Here is a 22,156-nt window from a genome sequence, read left to right as displayed (position 1 = left end):
GCAAAGGGTCTGAATACTTATGACCATGTGATATTTCAGTTTTTCTTTTTTATTAAATTTGCAAAAAATTCTACATTTCTGTTTTTTCAGTCAAGATGGGGTGCAGAGTGTACATTAATTTTTTTTTTAAATTAACTTTTTTGAATTTACCAAATGGCTGCAATGAAACAAACAGTGAAAAATTTAAAGGCGTATGAATGCTTTCCGTGCCCACTGTATAAGTCTGTAACCTACATTTTACTCTATTCGTTGTCAAATATAGACCCACTGTATGTGCATATATATAATGTATAGGAATATATATATATAGTGGCCCGATTCTAATGCATCGGGTATTCTAGAATATGCCACGTAGTATATTGCCCAGCCATGTAGTATATTGCCCAGCCACGTAGTAGATTGGCCAGCCACGCAGTAGATTGCCCAGCCACATAGTATATTGCCCAGTTACATTGTATATTGCCCAGTGACGTAGTATACAGCACAGAGCCACATAGTATATTGCCCAGTTACGTAGTATATTGCCCAGTGACGTAGTATACAGCACAGAGCCACGTAGTATATTGCACAGCCAATGTAGTATATTGCCCAGCCACGTATGACACAGGTTAAAAAAATAAAAAATAAACATATACTCACCTTCCGCAGGCGCGTTGTAGCACTGTCGCCTATGTGGGGTGCAGGCGGCAGCTTCCGGTCCCAGGGTGTGATGACGTCGCGGTCACATGACCGTGACGTCACGGCAGGTCCTTTCCGCGCAGGCGCGCACGACTTGTGATGACGTCGCGGTCACATGACCGTGACGTCATGGCAGGTCCTTCTGCCAGACCATCCGTGCTACCGGAACGTGTCGGTTGCATTGCGAGGAGCGGGAAAGGCGGCGTAGGTGAGTATATAATCATTTTTTATTTTTTTTTTATTTTTAACATTAGATGTTTTTACTATTGGCGCTGCATAGGCTGCGTCAATAGTAAAAAACTTGGTCACACAGGGTTAATAGCAGCGGTAACGGAGTGCATTACCCTTGGCATAACGCGGTCCGTTACCGCCGGCATTAACCCTATGTGAGCGGTGAGCGGAGGGGTGTATGCGGGCGCCGGGAAGTGAGTGCGGGGAGTAGGGAGCGGCCATTTTCTTCCGGACTGTGCGCGTCGCTGATTGGTCGTGGCAGCCATGACAGGCAGCTTTCGAGACCAATCAGCAAACGAATAACCGTGACAGACAGAAAGACGGAAGTGACCCTTAGACAATTATATAGTAGATATATATATATATATATGTATATATATATATATACAGGGTGGAGCGCAGTAATTTGCTGATTTGGGAATGAAATAAAAAAATTATGATCATTAGAAAAATTTATTTTATATTTTAATTATACTGAACAGTAATGGAATTTTTAAATTACATGGTTTTAAATAGTGTATCTGGCAAATGTCGACCTTCGCTATCCACACACTGCTGCATACGTTTTCTGAAGTTTTCATGAACTCTAACAAGCATGTGTGGCACCCCTAGGGGTATTTGCCACAAAAATAGTTACTGACACTAAATGCGAATACTAAAATAGCAAGACTGCACTACCACCTCCGGCCAGAAGGGGGAGCTCCAGAGACTCCCCTTGATCCATTCTGGTCTGAGAGAAGAAATGGCAGTTGGGCTAAGGAGCTGAAAGTGAGAGGTCATACAATTGAATCTCTAACAGCCCTGTGACTGTTACCAGGCCTAAATCACCGGCCTGAGGAGAAGAGGGATAGAGAAAAAGGACATTGTGAGAACCGGGTAGCATTAATCACTACCCAGAACAGGCGCAAAGACGGATACCGGATCCGTGGCTGTATTCATTATATATAATACAGCAACCGGAAAAACGTGAGGTGATATCAGCTTCACTAGGGCCGGACGCAGCAACAGACACAGAGTTCAGCGGTACTCCCAGAGGGGGTAAACCGATAAAAGGACTCGGGTTGCCCGTCGAACCAGGACCCGGAGGGGACAGATTGGGCCGGCAGCCAGTTCACATACAGCAGCAGGGCCACACAGAAATTGCGCACAATAAGAGGCGAAGACCCCGAGAGGGTCAAAGTAACTCAGAGTTCCCATACAGACTCCGGTGACAAGACTGGTTGTAAATCCTTTTATGTTAAAGTAAACTGGTTAAACGTTTCAGTGCCTCAGTCTTTCATTTGGACAATAGCCATCTATCCAGGATCGGGATCGTCACCGCTGGGAGAACCTGCTGCTGATCAAGTAAGTGCCTGTCCCCTCATGATACCCCTTACACTGTGCATTGCCTGAGGCCACAGCACCGGGTCAAGCCACCCGTGACATCCCCCTCAAGAGACAGACTCCATTGGTCCGGTGCTGGGTATCCCGGTCTCCTGGGCGTCACAATTGGCTTCACGAACAGGATCTAGCCAGCCCGTATACCGGGTATTGTGTGCCGTGATTGGAGCCCAAAACTGTGAAAACTGGGATGAAAAATCTTGAAAATTGACTTTATTAAAGAAAAATCCATTCCCCATTGAAAACTATTGAAAGTGACTTTTCCCCATTGGTTATAATGGAGTAAAGATGGCCGCCATCCCCTGAGGTAATCACTTCATAACCGTTAGGCACGAGACTGTTAATTGAGCTACGCCATCACCTGAGCCCCAGTCTAACTGAAAAACTTCAGAATCCGCCATTACAGAGCGCGGTGGGTGGGAGCAGCAGGGGGCGTGTCATTGTGTGCGGCACCAAGCTGAGCGCTCTGACATCAGAGCAAGGGGAAAATCGATCCTGCTGCACAGCGGAACGAATCTACACTATCCCGACGGAAGCGGAGGACCGGAAGGGTCCGGATTAACTAAGGGGGCACAGTATGTCGCAGCACGGAGACGCCGCAGCACCCGGCAACGCTAATGCAGCTGAAAGACAGAGTGTCAATAGAGAGTCCGGCAGCGCAGCGGTGCAAGGAGTGGCGCCCATCATGCCGGTGCTGATGCCATATACCCCGGGTGGCCCATGGCTTCCAATGTATGAAGGTGAGCCTAATACCCTTGACGATTTCAGAGAAAAGATGCTGGCCCATTTTGACATGTTCCCTGTGGGTGAAGTTCAGCGTGTTAGTCTCCTGATGATGCAGTTAAGTGGCCATGCTAAGCGAGAAGTCACAGCATGGGCAGCTGATCTAAAAGGCACTGTTGAACGCATATTTGCTGGATTAAAAGCTACATTTGAAACCACGGCCAGCAGCAAAGCTAAAATACGATTCTTTAATTGCAAACAAAAAGCTAATGAGGGCGTGAGAGACTTTGCCTTAAACCTGCAGGAAGCCCTTAAATCACTTACACTGGCTGAACCCATTTTTAACACCGGAGCGGATAAACTGCTAAGAGATCAATTTATTGAGGGACTCTACACCCCTTCTCACCGGGGGCATGTGAGCATGCTTGTTTTTAAGAACCCTGAATTGACATTTGCCCAATTAAAGGAGAGCGCTATACGTCTCCAGCTGGCAGAGGCACCTCGGGATCAGGATCCTGCGCAACCCATGGCAGAGGCACCTCAACAACAGGGAGTGCCAGTGACATCAGCTATGTCTGGGGCCATTGCTAAGCCCCTGGGGCCCAGTACTAATGAGGCTCTTCAACAAAAGCTTGACTCTTTAGCTGATGTTGTTGCTTCAATGGCTAAAACCATGCAGGAGATGAGAGGACACAAGATGGAGTTGGCAAACTGTAGAGAGGATGTTCCATGGATGAGACCCCGGAGATACCCGACATGGAGAGGACGACCCCGCGACCGCTACCAACCGGATGGACAGCCCATTTGCCGCCGTTGCCAGCAGCCAGGCCACTTTGCACGAGATTGTGATTTAAATGGGAATCCCCTGGGAATGCGGGCCGCTTCGCAGGAATGAACTTTCAAGGCCCAACACCCTGGCACGACAGGTACATCGGAGGACGACCCATTATCCCGATCGTGCTGGACGGAATTCCCCTCAACGCTTTGCTGGACACAGGTTCCCAGATTTCATCTATACCGTGTATACTTTATAAGAGGTACTGGGCTGATGCAGATATTGATAAAGGGCCCTCTGATGTTGAACTAGATATATGGGCCAGTAATGGTAAGTTGGTACCGAAACTAGGATTCAGGGAGATGACCATAAAGATTGGTAAAGTAGAACTGAAGAAACAGGGTATAATTGTTGTTGATGTTGACCGGCGGAACTGTGAACCAACTGTATTGATAGGAATGAATGTGTTAGAGAACTGCTTTTCCGAAGTCATTTCTGTCTTACAGCAAATTGCTGAAACTGCCCAATCCTGCCAGCAGAGAGTTCTCCGGAGGGAAATAAAAGTATTGATGTTAAGGCAACAGGTAGAAGTTGCAGGTGGAGAAATCGGCAGTGTGAGGGTAAGTGATCCAACGTCTATTGTAATCCCACCAAAAACAGAAATGCTGGTATGGTGTAGAGCAGCCATTGGTACTAAGGGACGAGATTATCAAGCCTTAATAGAACCAGTGTACACCGACAGCAGGCCCACTATACTCACAGCACGAGGGATAGTCGAGGTACACCGGGGACGAGTGCCGGTACGACTTTTGAACTGTGGAGAGGAAGAGGTCACTTTGCCAAGGTATGCTACAATGGCAAAGCTATATACTGTTGACAACAATGCCATCACAACCATTGAGCCCTTAGAACCAACCTGTCAGGTGGAAGGCAATGGCTCAGATGGAGAAATGGAGGATTGGTGCCAACAGCTACACGTGGGCATAAATTCAACACCTACCCATCAAAAACAAGGGGTGTATAGGCTAGTGACGGAATATGAACAAGTCTTCAGTAAACACCCATTGGACTTCGGACGGATAGAAGGGGTAGAACACACAATCCCCACAGGTGACCATCCCCCAATAAAAGAAAGATATAGACCCATACCGCCCGCTCACTATCAATGTGCAAAAGATATGCTGAGGGAAATGAAACAGGCCGGGGTAATAAGAGACAGCTGTAGCCCCTGGGCGGCCCCTCTAGTGATTGTCAAAAAAAAGGACGGAACCATGAGAATGTGCGTAGACTACCGGAAGATTAATAACATCACCCATAAAGACGCCTACCCCTTGCCTAGGATAGAAGAGTCCTTAACTGCTTTGAAATCTGCTAATTATTTTTCCACCTTAGACTTAACAAGCGGGTATTGGCAAGTCCCTGTGGCTGAGAGAGATAAGGAAAAGACGGCATTCACCACACCAATGGGTCTATGTGAATTTAATCGCATGCCGTTCGGACTCTGCAACGCATCTGGTACCTTCCAGCGGCTGATGGAATGCTGCCTCGGACACAAGAACTTCAAGACCGTCCTCCTGTACCTAGATGATGTGATCGTCTACTCAAAGACTTACGAACAACACTTAATAGACCTGGCAGAAGTGTTCGAAGCCTTATCCAGGTATGGCATGAAAGTCAAGCCATCCAAATGTCACCTTCTCAAGCCAAAGGTACAGTACCTGGGACACATCGTGAGTTCGGAGGGAGTAGCACCAGATCCCGAGAAAATAAGCGCCATAAGGGATTGGCCAAGACCTACCAGCGCAAAAGAAGTGAGACAATTCCTGGGATTGGTGGGTTACTATCGCAGATTTATAAAAGGATTTACCAAGTTGGCAGCACCCTTGCAAGACACCTTGGTAGGGCAGACGAAGAAACCTTCAAACCGAAACCCTCCTTTTCAGTGGAACGACGAAAGGGAAGACTCCTTTGAACAACTAAAGAAGGCACTAACCGGAGAAGAGGTTCTGGCATACCCAGATTACCATAAACCTTTCATCCTCTACACCGATGCCAGTAATGTGGGACTAGGAGCGGTGCTGTCACAAAAGCAAGAAGGTCGGGAGAAAGTCATCGCCTTTGCAAGTAGAAAGCTCCGGCCTACTGAAAGAAATTCAGAAAATTACAGCTCCTTCAAATTGGAACTACTGGCAGTAGTTTGGGCTGTGACGGAGAGTTTCAAACACTATCTGGCCGCTGCAGAATTTATTGTCTATACTGACAACAATCCGTTGACCCACCTGGACACAGCTAAATTAGGTGCGTTAGAACAGCGATGGATAGCCCGGTTATCTAATTACAACTTCATAATCAAGTATCGAGCAGGTCGCAAGAATGGAAATGCCGATGCCCTATCCCGGATGCCACACTTGAGAGATGTAGAAGAGGAAACGGGGGAGCTTGAAGAAATTGAACTACCAGCCTTCCATCGTCCCAAGGCAAAACATCATCAGTCAAGTACCTATCAGAAACAACAAGAGGTGAATTTTAATCCGTTAGCACACCATAGATGGGCTGACACCCAAGACAGCAATCCGGCTGTGAAGTTGGTGAAAGGACTGTTGACTGAGCAAAGTGCATATCCCGATGAGGATGCCCCAGAAGAGACGCATCAACTCTGGAAAGAGAGAGGCAAAATGGTCCTGTATCAAGGGAAGCTCTGTAGAAGATACACCAATCCGAAAACACATGAATTGGTTTGGCAGATTATTGTGCCTAAACAAGATGTGAAGATGGTCCTCGAAGCTTACCATAATGGTGCTGGTCACTTCGGTTGGAAAAAGTTAGAAGTACTTCTAAGAGAAAGATTTTATTGGGTCGGGATGAGAAAATCAATCGAACAGTGGTGCAGAAATTGTGGCCCGTGCAACCTCAGAAGAAACGATCAAAAGAACCAAAGAGCACCACTGCAGCCCATAATCACCAAACAACCACTTGAACTTGTAGCCATGGACCATGTGAAGTTGACACCAAGCCGGTCCGGCTATGTCTATGCCTTGACCATCGTGGACCATTATTCACGCTTCTTGGTAGTAGTACCCGTAAAAGATCTGACAGCAAAAACAGCAGCCAAAGCGTTCCAAACGTACTTTTGTAGACCCCATGGATATCCGGAACAGGTTCTCACCGACCAAGGTACAGCCTTTGAATCAGAGATCTTCAGAGAATTCTGTAATATGTATGGTTGCAAAAAGATCCGGACGACGGCCTATCATCCACAAACAAACGGCTTATGCGAGAAGATGAACCATATTGTAATAGACCTACTAAAGACTTTACCTGAGGCAGAAAGGAATCAATGGCCAGAGAAATTGCCTGACTTGGTGGATCTGTATAATCATGTCCCGGTGAGCTCCACCAACTGCACCCCAGCTTACCTTATGCGTGCAAGACCCGGCCAATTACCAATCGATCTAGAAATGGGAATTCTGAAACCAGACGCAGAAGTTCAAGACTCCAATTGGGATATCATACGGCAAAAGCAGTATCGCCAAGTGCAAGAGAGTGTGGAAAGAAGCCTTCAGCAAACTAGAGAAAGACAAGAGCGAACTTTCAACCAGAATGCTCTAGCGACCCCATTAAGACCGGGTGACCAAGTGCTCAAGAGAAATCGTCGAACCAATAAACTGGACAATCAGTGGGAAGCCGTACCCTACACAGTTTTACCAACAAGAGTGGATAATCCTAAAATGTGTCTCATTAGCAAAAACGGAGGCTTAACATCTGTACTAGTGTCAAGAGACAATCTTAAATTATGTCCGGAAGCATTGAAAGAGCCAGAAGTTGTCCAGCCAGAACCAGAAGTTATTCAACCCATACAGGTTCAACCAGTAAAGGAAAAAGAAGAGGAAGTGTATCACACCTGTATAGGAGACTTTCCCAAAACTCTACTAACATACCATGGTGCAGTAGTGGTTCCCATGGTGGCCTTTTACCCAACACCGAACCCAATACCAGAAGTCCCAAGACAGGAAGAGGCTGACCCCGTACTACAGGAGGTTCCAGGCCAGGAAGAACAGATTCCTGGTCAGAGTAATCCCATTCACGGTGGACTTGCCAACTCCATAGTCGTGGAATTATCTTTAGCAGAGCGGGCAGATACTACATCCGCAGTAGACAGTAGTACACCACATGAAGAGACACCGCTATTACGTAGATCACAGCGTAGTACCCAGGGTCAATTACCGGCCAGGTATGCAGATTACCAACTATAAAGCTCATAATGTGAATTGTATATATGTTATGCCGTATATAGTTAAAAAGAAAATGTAGTATAGTCATTGTTATCAGTCTGCAACGTTTAAGCCCAGTGCCTACAGAGACTTGTCTGTATGAACTTATTGCATATTCTTGAACTTTTTATCAGCCCGGAGGCACTAAATCAAAGCTCCGGAAAGACTGCTTTTTGAACTTTGCTTTTTGCTCTTTTTGAACTTTCTTTAGACTTTATATTGATAACTCCGTTGGAAAAATGGAACTAAATTCCTGGACACTAAGTACAGTGCCTTTCCTAATACCTTCAAGGATAGAACTGTATTAATGGACGCTATTTGAAGTGACTTTTTACAGAACTCTATTTTTGTTTCCTTGAGTGGTTTTTGTAACTTTTCATTTTTAAGACTCTGTACATATTAATTGTTATTTCAAAATGTTATCGTCCCACAGTCCCGGAGTACTGTTCTTAACTAAGGGGGAATGTGGCACCCCTAGGGGTATTTGCCACAAAAATAGTTACTGACACTAAATGCGAATACTAAAATAGCAAGACTGCACTACCACCTCCGGCCAGAAGGGGGAGCTCCAGAGACTCCCCTTGATCCATTCTGGTCTGAGAGAAGAAATGGCAGTTGGGCTAAGGAGCTGAAAGTGAGAGGTCATACAATTGAATCTCTAACAGCCCTGTGACTGTTACCAGGCCTAAATCACCGGCCTGAGGAGAAGAGGGATAGAGAAAAAGGACATTGTGAGAACCGGGTAGCATTAATCACTACCCAGAACAGGCGCAAAGACGGATACCGGATCCGTGGCTGTATTCATTATATATAATACAGCAACCGGAAAAACGTGAGGTGATATCAGCTTCACTAGGGCCGGACGCAGCAACAGACACAGAGTTCAGCGGTACTCCCAGAGGGGGTAAACCGATAAAAGGACTCGGGTTGCCCGTCGAACCAGGACCCGGAGGGGACAGATTGGGCCGGCAGCCAGTTCACATACAGCAGCAGGGCCACACAGAAATTGCGCACAATAAGAGGCGAAGACCCCGAGAGGGTCAAAGTAACTCAGAGTTCCCATACAGACTCCGGTGACAAGACTGGTTGTAAATCCTTTTATGTTAAAGTAAACTGGTTAAACGTTTCAGTGCCTCAGTCTTTCATTTGGACAATAGCCATCTATCCAGGATCGGGATCGTCACCGCTGGGAGAACCTGCTGCTGATCAAGTAAGTGCCTGTCCCCTCATGATACCCCTTACACTGTGCATTGCCTGAGGCCACAGCACCGGGTCAAGCCACCCGTGACATCCCCCTCAAGAGACAGACTCCATTGGTCCGGTGCTGGGTATCCCGGTCTCCTGGGCGTCACACATGTCCACTGGTATTCTGCCAATTTCAGCTTCAATATTGTTCCTTAGGTCTTCCAAGGTGTTGGGACGGTTGATATACACCTTAGACTTCAGGTAACCCCAAAGGAAAAAATCGCATGGGGCTAAATCTGGTGAGCGTGCTGGCCAGTTCACATCTCCCCTCAAAGAGATAAGCCGTCCAGGAAACATTTGCCTCAAACAATTCATGGTAACCCTCGCTGTGTGTGCAGTGGCACCATCCTGTTGGAACCATGTATCCTCTAGTTCCATTGCCTCAAGAGCCGGCTGAAAATAATCCTGTATCATAGACAAGTACCGTTCGGAGTTCACAGTTATGGCACGACCATTATCCTGAAAAAAGTAAGGACCAATGATGCCTACTCGTGATATGGCGCACCACACAGTGACGCGGTCCGAATGCAGAGGTCTCTCGTGAACTTCTCTGGGGTTTGTTTCAGTCCAGTAACGCATATTTTGTTTGTTTACACACCCACTGAGGTGAAAATGTGCCTCATCAGAAAAAAACACAATTGCGTCACGGGGTATCGTTGCTAACATGTCTTCACAAGAGGTCCGCCGTGTCAAATAGTCCCATGCTGACAAATGTTGGACCACGCACATTTTATACAGGTGAAAATTCAGTTCATCATGAAGAATCCGGTGGAGAGAACGTCTTGAAATGCCAAGAGCAAATGATTGCTTCCGAGCAGAGCGTTTCGGAGATTGCAGTACTGCTGCTCTAACTCTCTCGATGTTTTGTGGTGTTGTAATCCTTCTCTCAGGTCCCCTTCGTACACATGACACATTCCCTGCTGTTCTGAATGCATTCACCCAATTTACAATTGATTGCCGTCCAGGAACACGTCCGCGTGGAGGAACAGCGAATTGTAAACGAAAAGCACGCTGCACTGCAATGATCGAGTGGGCATTTGAAAAATACGCTTCAACACAAAATGACCTCTCCTCACGTGTCCACTGCATGATGGCAACTGAAAGGCAGAGGAATACAAATCTCCCATCAGCCACTGTAAGCCACACCCACTCTCCCCTCTCTTCGACCGACAGTGCCGCCACAGCATGCAGTGCAAAAAAGCAAATTACCGCGCTCCACCCTGTATATATATATATATATATATATATATAGTATAGCATTAGTATATAAATCTCCTATGTTTTGTGGAGTTTCCACCATTACGCAATCTGAGTTTGCTTAACCAAAATAGAGATTGCTATTAGAATAGAATTGTATAAATATGCGACATCTGAATCTAAGTATATTTACTTTGCTAAGAAGACATCTTTTTCATCTGCATAATGTTTGCACACATCGTCGGCCTCTAAAAACTCTTTCATTTCTTTAGGCAGATCAGCTGGGATGTCATCCATAGGCAAGGCAATCATGCAGGGTTTGCGCTCAAGTAGACTCTTTTCACAACAAGCTTTCAAGTTGGGTGATATCTTCTCCTGATTGTCACAGACATGCTGAATGAATTCCATCTGCCAGATAGAGACATAAAGGATTAGGCTACTTTCACACATCAGGTTTTTGGTTTCAGGCTAAATCTGGCAAATTTGCAAAAAAAACGGATCCGGCGTAAATTGTGGAAAACTGATGCGCTGGATCCGTTTTTTAGCTGGATCCGTCTTTCTTTACTGCGCATGGATTTTTGACTTCCTGATTCCGGAGGGGGGCAGGGGGGGAAGGGGAGGAGAGAGAGAGAAAGAGAGAGAGAGAGAGAGATTTTCCCATGCCAGAATCGAATCGAAAACAAAGCTTCTGGGCATGCTCAATGTGCAAAAAACGGATTCAGTAGCCGGAACCGTTCATTCACACACCTGTTCCATGTGTTTATTGACGGAAATGTCCCTTCAGGCTTTTTCGCCGCACAGAAAAAACGTTACAATGGACGTTTTTTGTGTCCGACAAAAAAGCCGGAAGGGACGGATCCGGCACAAAACGGATGAAACGCATGTCCTTCAGGCACAATCCGGTGCTAATACAACTGTATGGGACAAAAACAGATCCGGCGTAAAAAAAACCTGGATCCATTTTTTCCAAAAACTGCCGGATTGTGCCTGAAACAAAAAACCTGATGTGTGAAAGCCGCCTTAGTTCTATGGCTGCACTTTAACCACTTACAGTGAAATCAGGTCTAGAAGAAGACATGTTCCGAAATGCTGTGAACATTGGCACAGAATGGGCACTGTTATTGTGTAGGACACAATAGGTGGGTTCTTCCACTATATAGGGCACAGGAGGGATATTATTACTGTCTAAATCACTGGTTATAGCACTTCAAGGTTTGTGATGAGGTGGGTGATATAGCAAGGGTTCTGGGAAATCAGTAAGTCATGGATGTCTCTGTGTTACATTTTTACTACTGTATATGCTGATCATACTTGATTATGGTCTGGTGGTATTTTTTACTTTGCAATATTATAATTGTGGTGATATTATTATTATGTCTTATACCAAGGTATTATTGGAAATATTGGTCTTGTAGTAAATCTTGATTTTCTCCAGGCAGGGTAATACTAGTAATAAAGACCCCAATCTGGGGTAGGTCAGGGAGCCGGCATGGGTCTGTGTGCTTTCAAATGCTAGGGCTGAATTTTAGTCCCAGTCTGTCCCTTCATACGGGCCTGTAATATGGACTTGTTGGAAATCAAGGTGTCGTCATATATTGTCTGTATACATGTCTAAGCCCTTATATACTATCCTACAAAACCTATCCATAATCTCAAAGTTTTTATCTTTTGCTGTAGCATTTGTGTCTTTCTTGTCTTACCTTCTCAGTCATACATTCGACCACATCATCCTTACAGCAGTCCTTACTCAAATGCAACGATTCAAGAGTGAGATTATGTAAAACATCAAAAGAAGAGGCAGGGAATTTCTGAGCGTATTTAACAAGTTTTCTGAAGTAGAGAAATGCAAATTAGGAAATATTAACAGGTTATAGGTGTTCTCAAGATCGCAGATTTTCACCTATCTTTACAATGCATGATAAATGTTTGGCTGCTGAAGGTTCCACCACTAGGACCTCCACCAAACATGAGAATGGGAGTTTCGTGTTCCCCATTAGATTGAATAGGATATTGTGAAAACACCATGTGATTCTATTTAAGGATTATTTGGAAATATTTGAAGGAAGCAGGGGATGCATATGTGCACTGATACTCGAACTAGGAACATGGGAACCCCGTCCGCCTGGTGATGTGAGTCCCAGTGATGTGACCCTCGTGTTAAGACACTAATCATCTAATCTGTTTATAGGTAAGAAGTTTGTGATCTCTAAAAAGTTCAATATACTATTAAGTTATGCAAAGTTTGTTGTAGATGCAGTTCACATTTATGTCACCCCTGTAGTATTTTCTGGTTCTTCTGGGCTATATCACATTATGACAAATTATGAAAGAGCATATAATAAATAAGAGACATTGCAGACTTTCGGGAGTGGCTTAGGCCTCTTTCACACTTCAGTTATTTGGCGTCAGTCTAAAACCGCCATTTTCCTCAAATAACGGATCCGTCAATTTTTTTTGACGGATCCGTTATTTTCCCATAGACTTGCATTAGTGACGGATTGTGACGGATGGTCGTCCGTTCCATCCGCCATGCGACGGATCCGTCGAAATTTGGCGGACGTTTTCTGAAAATAGACGGACATTGAAACGTTTTTTGTCAACGCCGAAATGGCGGATCGCGACGGATCCGTCGCGTCCGCCGTTCCATAGAATGTGCGCCTATGGGTGACGGATCCGCCGCAACCGTTTTTTCGGCGGATCCGTCGCCCCAATCCGTTTTTTCAATTGCGCATGCTCCAAAAAGAAGATACTTTTCCCAGACAACCCCCAAGTAACGGATCCGTCAAAAAAACGGATCCGTTAGAACCGTTTTTACAACAATTGTGACGGATCCGTCAATCCGTCACTATGTCGGTAGTGACTGACGCCAAATAACTGAAGTGTGAAAGAGGCCTTACTGGGAAAGTGCCTCTTTTTCCTAAGGCCTACTTGATCCCTTCCTGACCCCCTACTATCTAAACCCTTGAATTATGAATAAATAACAATAACAGTAGATAGTCTGTGACTTACTTGGCATAGTACTCTCTCTCTGGTGGGAATGATTTAACAACATGGCAAGCATGTTTCTGTTGATATTCTAAATCATATGTGTTTGTTTGAACGTCAGTGAACTGGAAAATTACAAAAACAAAATAATGAGAAAATAATAGGAAACATATTACAAAGTCTTGTGAAATTTAAATGGGTTCTGGCATTTTGTGTTATCTCAAGCTACTTGATTCTTGATAGTCTATTTCCTGAACTGCAGGGAAGTGCTCCTGGACTAGTTTACTTAGAGCTTTCTACATCCACATTCCCCTTCCTCGGAGATCGCCATGTAAACAATCCAAAGAGCATGGAAAGAACTACACTGATGTATACAGAGCACACAGGGTATACAGGGGTCAGGTCCTTTCGGTAGATATGGTTGGGATTATAAATTAATACAATTTTAGAGTAAAACGTTGCATACCATACCCTGGCATCGAAACATTTCTCCTTCTCTTCTTCTGCACAGCAGTCATTCATAATAACGCTGTATTGTTTAGCAAGCTCCAGAATTGCCGGGGGGTAGAAAGATGGGTGTCTTTTAGCAACAGTATCAATGTAGCTGAAAGTAAACAAATCATATGGTTAGGATAGCCATCTACATCCTAGATAAAGCGCCATCCTGATCTTCTAAAAATTATGCAACTTTCTCTATTAGTTATTAATTAGTTTCAGGATCTCTGCTTGCTGCCAGCAGATATTGAACATGATGAGGACAGGTTTGGGGAATTGTTTCTGTTCATTGATAGGAAGCAGAGGTCTTAAAACTGTGGGGAACTGAAATATAAAGTATATTGTAACATTTCATAACTTTTTATAGCTAATTTATTTTCTGGCTAGATATAATTTCTCATGCAGTTGTCCAAGAGGTAGCAATAGTGGGTGTAGATGCTTTAGATGCACCCAGTCTCTTGGCAATATATGAAGCCACCTATATATGGGTTGGAGGGAGGTTTTTTGCAGATTTTGCATTACTGCTCCTAAGCTTCAAATTACACTTCTGGGCAGAGATGTGCCATTATGAAACATGTTATGATAGATTTATATGGTGATATGAACGACTGCACCAATAGGTATACTACATGTACACATTACACACAAATGACAAAAGGAATAAGAAAATACATTAAAAAATGAATGCAAACACCTACTAGTGGAAAGCTTCATGAGGGTCTTCAGTCTGTAGTTTACAAGCAGCAGCAGCATCTGGTTTCTTAAATGGCTCAATGTTGGTATCTCTATGGTCATGGAAACACTTCTCTCTTTCTGGGTCTTGCTTTCCACAGCAATCAGCTTTCCAGGGATAAGAGTGCGTTTCGTCTGACCCTGTACATAATTTATCATAATAAATTGTACTCTGCAAAAGCATGAAAGAAAATAAATCAGATGTGTCATTTGAAGAAGGCAATGTGAAAAAACCCTCTGCAGAATGCTTAAAGGGGTTGTTCTACTGATAAAGTACATTTTAGTCAATGGATCTTGGAATAATAAAAAGTTCCACAATTACCATAGATGTGTTAAAAAATGTTCCTGTGCTGAGATATTCTTATAAATGTGCCCCTGCTGTGTACTGTGTAATGGCTGTATGTGACCGTGCAGGGACATTGGCTGATCATACCACAGCTCCTGGGCAGGGGAGGAAGAAAAAGAGAGGATACAAACAGGACAACATGGGAGCACAGCGGATTCTTATTTTGTTAGGTAAAACATTACTCTGCCTGTTTTAATCACAAGAGAGAGTGTTTCTTGCCATGTCTCCCTCACTTTGAGCTCACATAAACCAAGTCCATGACATGTGAGCTCAGGATAATCCGCAGCTCCTACCTCACTGATTTAATTTATGATGAGCTCAGGGGACTGGAGACATGGCTGAAACACTCGCTCCTGTGATAAAACAGGCAGAGTAATGTTTTACCTCACCGTAAGCAGCAGCTGCAAGACATTCCTATGTCATCTGTATAATGGCTTAATTCTTTATTCCCTGGTCAAAAGATCTATTATGTGATCACCATGTCCCTGCATGGTCACAAACATTCATTACACCATACATAGCAGGGGCACCTTTATAAGATCACAGGGGGTAAAAAAAAACATCCAATTGTGTAGCTTATTATTATGACAAGATCTATTAATTAAAATCATCAAAAAATTATTCAACAACAATGCCTTCTCGGCGCTTCCAACAGGAATCAACACATCAGAAAAGAGCAATAGGGAAGATGTATGCCATAAAAATATACAAATTTTATTGATTACATAGTTTAAAAGAACAATTACATGTAGGTTAAAATTCAATTAGATGGGGGTAACAGTGCAAAAGAATGCAACCGTACAAGAAATCACAGTACCACAGTAAAGTAATATAGCCACAACATAAAAATGTCCAAAAGATATGTTGCAAAGAATCAAGTACTTAAAGTCAAGATTTATCTATGAGCAAGATTGCTTCAATGGGGAATGTCCCAAGAATGTGCAGATATGCATAAGCCCAAATGGGGTTTTAAAGAGCTAAGTGTGTAAGGCCCTAAAAGAATTAAGCCAGTTTTTACAAAGTATAAACTAATAGCATCAGCTATATTACTAAGAAAAAGTCAATTGTAATCCATGGGTACTGTACTTTGGATGGCGCTGACACCCCGATGTGCGTTTCGCGCTAGCTTTTTCGAGCTGTTTTTTTTCATTCACCTCCCCTCAAAAAAGCTAACGCAAACCGCGCATCGGGGTGTCAGCGCCATCCAAAGTACAGTACCCATGGATTACCATTGACTTTTTCTTAGTAATATAGCTGATGCTATTAGTTTATACTTCGTAAAAACTGGCTTAATTCTTTTAGGGCCTTACACACTTAGCACTTTAAAACCCCATTTGGGCTTATGCATATCTGCACATTCTTGGGACATTCCCCATTGAAGCAATCTTGCTCATAGAAAAATTTTGACTTTAAGTACTTGATTCTTTGCAACATATCTTTTGGACATTTTTATGTTGTGGCTATATTACTTTACTGCGGTACTGTGATTTCTTGTACGGTTGTGTTCTTTTGCACTGTTACCCCCATCTACGTAATTCAATTTTAACCTACATATAATTGTTCTTTTAAACTATGTAATCAGTAAAATTTGTATATTTTTATGGCATACAGCTTCCCTATTGCTCTTTTCTGATCTATTAATTAAAATGAATTTTGCCTGTGGGTCAACCTTTTATTTTTTTAAACAAACCTTTTTACATCAAACGGATTTGTTTTTCTCAAAAAGAATTCATGCCTAGGAAAGGCAGCTTTCACAAAAGATAAATACATCCGAAAAAGAACAAGATAAAGCTATAGCCTTAAAATTATTAACATATTTATTTCAATAAATGTATAAACAAGTGGAAGAAGATATAGCAAAATTTTTTTTTTTAAAAGAACTATGCGGATACAAAGTGCAAATGATACAATCGGTCCAGACTATACGTAAGCAATGCCAAGGGTCATCTAACGAAGGTGTGAGATATATAAAGTGCAGAGTGCAGCCAAGAGCGTGGAGACGCTTTTGATAGCAAGTATGTGTAATAACGTGCTATAGTGCACTAACTCTAAGCAGCAAAACAGGGTTGGTAGAGAAGGGCTAAGAGGCTTCACATAAATGTAGGAAATCCCTATGGGATATACAGCCTAACTAGGCTCCAGGGAGGTAAGCTAGCCCTAATAAACCAAGTGTTGGAAAAGACCCTTAAAGAGTAACGCACAGTGGCGGAGACATATTACCTTTAGCCGTGGAGTGATTCCCCGACGCGCGTTTCGCGTGTAGCTTTTTCGAGGGGTGGTGTGTATGGATGGCGTGTTTGCAGCTTATATCATGTGCAGACGTAATGAGCAACGGCTGAGGCGGCGCTCCCGTCGGGGGAATCCACAGACGTCACTGAGTCTCGGCGTCATGTGCTAACGGCGCTCCTCCCAGCTCGACGCGTCAGAGCAGGGAGGCGGCACCGCACCACGCTAGACACGTTGCCCCAGCGACGCCAGAGCAGGAAGCCCAGCGGGAGCACACACCGCTGCAAGAGCGACTTCTGAGTATGTAAGTATGCACAACGGACAGAATATTATGGGGCTAAAATAGGTGCGTGCAGCTGTATGCCAAAGATAACCCTATAAAGGGGGGACTTAATGGTGGACATGAAATAAGGGTATGATAAAAGAGTGCAGGATAAGGGGCGTGTTATCTAAGAGCCCATAAAAGGGCCTGCATATTAGCTAAGAATACATAGGACCAATAATAAAAGGTATATATAAGAGGGGACAGGAAGGTGGGTGTGCTAATGAGTGAGGTGTCTACTAATGTGAAGGGAAGTATAAGAAAATATCAATCGTAAAACAAAAGAATAAGGTGAAAATGACGTGAATAATGGCAGGGTCGCCATATGCTATAACAGAAATAGATTTCTATAAAAAACATAAATTATTTTTTATATAAAAACAAACAGCATGACGCGAACGGATCCAAACGTCCACAGTAGGATGACGTAGTCCCCATGAGGAATTATTTCTGCCGCTAGAGTCTTTTATAGTTCTTTTAAAAATTTTTTGCTATATCATCTTCCACTTGTTTATAAATTTATTGAAATAAATATGTTAATAATTTTAAAGCTATAGCTTTATCTTGTTCTTTTTCGGATGGATTTGTTTTTCTGTAGAGATCCAGACATGGAAGCTGGCTCCAATCTATATGTAAAATATGGAAGATTACTTTGGATCTTCATGCTATATGACTATAACTTTCAATGTGGGGGTTTCAGAGTAAAAGCTATGTTGTGGAATTATCACTAGAAAACATTCATACCATTGGTTTCTTGCAATCTGCTTCATCTTCGTGATCTACACAATGTTGAGCAAAGCCGGAGAGTTCTTGAACCAGTTTCATATGTTGTTGAAATGAACATTTCTGGAAGTTCTGAGCGGTCATAGCAAGCAGTCTACAAAATAACAGTGTGAAGTTAATGACTCTCAATATGGCAGCACATTCAATGCATCAGCTTTGAATACTACTTTAGTCTTATGATTGTTGCTACTATTGCATATATATTTGCAGTATGAAACCCAGGAGGGTGTACATTTATATGAAAATTATTATTGTTGTCCAGTAGGGTTGAGCGACCTTGACCTTTTTGGAGTCGAGCCGTGTTACGCGAAACCCGACTATCTTAAAAGTCGAGTGGAATCGGCCGATTATTGCGAAAAGTCGGGTATCGACCGAAACACGAAACCCAATGCAAGTCAATGGGGGAGCATAGTCGGCAGTGAGTGGAGGCCAGGAAAACACCTACACTGGCCATTTTAAAGGCAAAAACATCCATTCTTGTTACAGAAGCTTGTCAATCGTAATTTAGCTTATAATAATTGGAAGGCATTTGAAATTGGGGGTCATTTGGCTAAAGTTGTGGGGGGTAGGGCTGGTTCAAGTAATTAGTGGGCCCAGTTAATCTGGACCACGTCACGGCAGTGGAGCAGGGAGAGGTAAGTATTTCAACTTTGCAAGTGCTGTGATCCTGAGCAAGCAGGGGGGGCCCACTCGTTGGCATTGGCACTGGCACAGGGCCCCTCAAAGTACAGCGGTGTGTTTGCACGGCGGGGGGCCTTCCACCGGCAGCAACACTTTTGCGTACTATGAGAGGCCCTGTGCCAGTGACGTCGCCAACGAGTATTCCTCCCCCCACCTGATGAAGGAACCTGCACCTTCATCTGCACCTTCCTCTTTGTCCCCGTGTAAGGTGGTATGGTATGCGGGAAGGGGGACCTGACTTTCAGCAGGGTCACAATCTTGCAGTGTAGCGTGCACGGGGAATGTTGCATTATGGGTCAATGTACCAGCAGACTCATCTATCACTGGCTGGGCAATGGGCAGGATGAGGGGGAACAGATATGGGCCCAAATAATAAAGTGGGCTAAATGCAGTTCAAAATTGTTAAGAGGACTAACCAGGGGGCATTGTTTTGTTCAATGGAAGACAACTGGAATGAGAGGCTGACACAGAGAGTAGGCCCAAATCTGTAAGTAGTCTAAATGCAGTTCAAAATTGGCAAGAGTAGTAAACAGGCGGCACAGCTTTGTTCAGTGGAGGAGAACAGCAAGGAGTGGCAGACACCGATAGTAGGCCCCAACCCAACTAGTAGGCCAAATGCAGCCTAACATTAACGACTACTTAACGAGAGCCTGAAAATGGAATTTCAGGACAGGAAACCAGGAGAACAGCAAGGAGCAGCAGACACTGTTAGTAGGCCCCAAACCAACTAGTACGCCAAATGCAGTTGTTCCATTTAAGCACTATTTAACAAGAAGATAGAAGCTTAGGAAAGGCAACCTGGAGAACACCTTGGAGCGGAAGACACCGTCTCTACACCCCATACCCAATTTGTAGGCCTAATGCAGTGTAGTTTTCACCAACTACTAAACGAGAGTAGGAAGATCGAAGCAACGTGGACGAAACATGGGGAACACCTTGGAGTGTAACACACTGTCTCTCTACACCCCATACCCGATTTGTAGGCCTAATGCAGTGTAGTTTTCACCAACTACTAAACAAGAGTAGGAAGATCGAAGCAATGTGGACGAAACATGGGGAACACCTTGGGGCGGCAGACACCGTTAGTAGGCCCTACCAAAGTTGTAGCCCCAATGCAGTTTTAAAATTCCTAGAGGCTGAAAACAAGACTATTGACGCTCTGCTTTCTTCAAAGGAAGACAGCTGTATTGAGTGGCGCAGACAGACACAGGTAGTAGGCCTTAAACCAAAAATGTGGCTCAATGCAGTTTAAAAAAGGTTACAGGGGTACACAGTCAGCATTGCTCTGGGCAGTGGAGGACAATTTCAATAGTGGACCGCAGACAGACTTTGTACGCCTACTATTAAAAAAAGGATGCTCTATGCTATTAAAAATAGGTTCCAGGGGTACACGGGCAGCAGTGGTCTGTTCAGTGGAGGCCTAGTGGAAGGAGGGACCGCAGACAGGCTTCGAAGGCCTAACATAATAAAATTGGACTGGCTGTAGGCACTTTATAATTGGTTCCAGGGGTACACGGGCAGCAGTAGACAGGTCAGTGGAGGCCTAGTGGAAGGAGGGACCGCAGACAGGCTTCGAAGGCCTAACATAATAAAATTGGACTGTAGGCACTTTTAAATAGGTTCCAGGGGTACACGGGCAGCAGTGGTCTGGTCAGTGTAGGAGTAGTAGAAAGAACGGGCCGCAGACAGGCTTCTAAGGCCTAACATAATAACATATGGCTGTAGGCACTTTATAATTGGTTCCAGGGGTACACGGGCAGCAGTGGTCTGGTCAGTGGAGGCCTAGTGGAAGGAGGGACCGCAGACAGGCTTCGAAGGCCTAACATAATAAAATTGGACTGTAGGCACTTTTAAATAGGTTCCAGGGGTACACGGGCAGCAGTAGACAGGTCAGTGGAGGCCTAGTGGAAGGAGGGACCGCAGACAGGCTTCGAAGGCCTAACTGTTGTGAATTCTGTGGCAGAGCTCCCTCCTGTGGTCACAAGTGGTACTTCGGCTGATTCTCTCTGGGAGCTTCCGTTTGTGGAGGAAAGTGGTACTGCGGCTTCTGAGTTTCCTCCCTCAGGTGATCTGGTGAGGTCGTTAGGTGCTTCTCTACTTAACTCCACCTAATGCTTTGATCCATGCTTCCTGTCAATGTTCCAGTGTTGGACTTGTTTTTCCCTGGATCATTCCTATGGCCTGCTGCTCTGCATAGCTAAGTTCTTCTTTGCTATTTGTTTGCTATTTTTTCTGTCCAGCTTGTCTAATTGTTTTGCTGGAAGCTCTGGGACACAAAGGGTGTACCTCCGTGCCGTTAGTTCGGTACGGAGGGTCTTTTTGCCCCCTTTGCGTGGTTTTCTTTAGGGTTTTGTGTAGACCGCAAAGTTATCTTTCCTATCCTCGCTCTGTTAAGAAAGTCGGGCCTCACTTTGCTGAATCTATTTCATCCCTACGTTTGTCTTTTCATCTTAACTCACAGTCATTATATGTGGGGGGCTGCCTTTTCCTTTGGGGTATTTCTCTGAGGCAAGGTAGGCTTATTTTCTATCTTCAGGCTAGTTAGTTTCTCAGGCTGTGCCGAGTTGCATAGGCAGAGTTAGGCACAATCCACGGCTGCCTCTAGTGTTGTTTGGAGAGGATTAGGGATTGCGGTCTGCAGAGTTCCCACGTCTCAGAGCTCGTTCTATTATTTTGGGTTATTGTCAGATCACTGTATGTGCTCTGACCGCTATGTCCATTGTGATACTGGATTGCCTATCATAACAGTACAGGAAGCCAAAAGTGCTAATGATTCTCAATAGAGGGAAAAAAGAAGTTCTGAGACCATTTTTTTTTCTTTGCACTGTGTTTTGCCTTTTTTTTCCCCTAGACATTTGGGTGGTTCAGGACACAGGTGTAGCAATGGACATTAAAGGTCTGTCTTCATGTGTGGATCAGCTCACGGCAAGAGTTCAAAATATTCAAGATTTTGTGGTTCAGAATTCTTTGTTAGAACCGAGAATTCCTATTCCAGATTTGTTTTTTGGAGATAGAACTAAATTTCTGAGTTTCAAAAATAATTGTAAACTATTTCTGGCTTTGAAACCTCGCTCCTCTGGTGACCC

At 44.2% G+C, this 22,156-nt stretch overlaps 1 protein-coding gene across 1 annotated transcript in view; it reads right to left on the bottom strand.

The window, feature by feature from the left end:
- The window catches only part of LOC138654935 (albumin-like), a 97,408-nt gene that overhangs the window by 34,966 nt on the left and 40,286 nt on the right, over positions 1-22,156 (bottom strand). The window contains exons 3-8 of the mRNA XM_069743530.1: positions 18,351-18,483; positions 14,679-14,884; positions 13,957-14,089; positions 13,510-13,610; positions 12,201-12,330; positions 10,694-10,908 (exon numbers count right to left, since the gene is read on the bottom strand). Of these exons, the coding sequence (XP_069599631.1) occupies positions 10,694-10,908; positions 12,201-12,330; positions 13,510-13,610; positions 13,957-14,089; positions 14,679-14,884; positions 18,351-18,483 (918 nt within the window). The remainder of the gene's footprint in view (positions 1-10,693; positions 10,909-12,200; positions 12,331-13,509; positions 13,611-13,956; positions 14,090-14,678; positions 14,885-18,350; positions 18,484-22,156) is intronic.

The sequence above is a fragment of the Ranitomeya imitator genome, chromosome 1, assembly GCF_032444005.1.
Source record: "Ranitomeya imitator isolate aRanImi1 chromosome 1, aRanImi1.pri, whole genome shotgun sequence".
NCBI classification, from domain to species: domain Eukaryota; kingdom Metazoa; phylum Chordata; class Amphibia; order Anura; family Dendrobatidae; genus Ranitomeya; species Ranitomeya imitator.
Note: the sequence above shows the minus strand (reverse complement) of the source record. Positions and strands in the feature narration are given on the sequence as shown.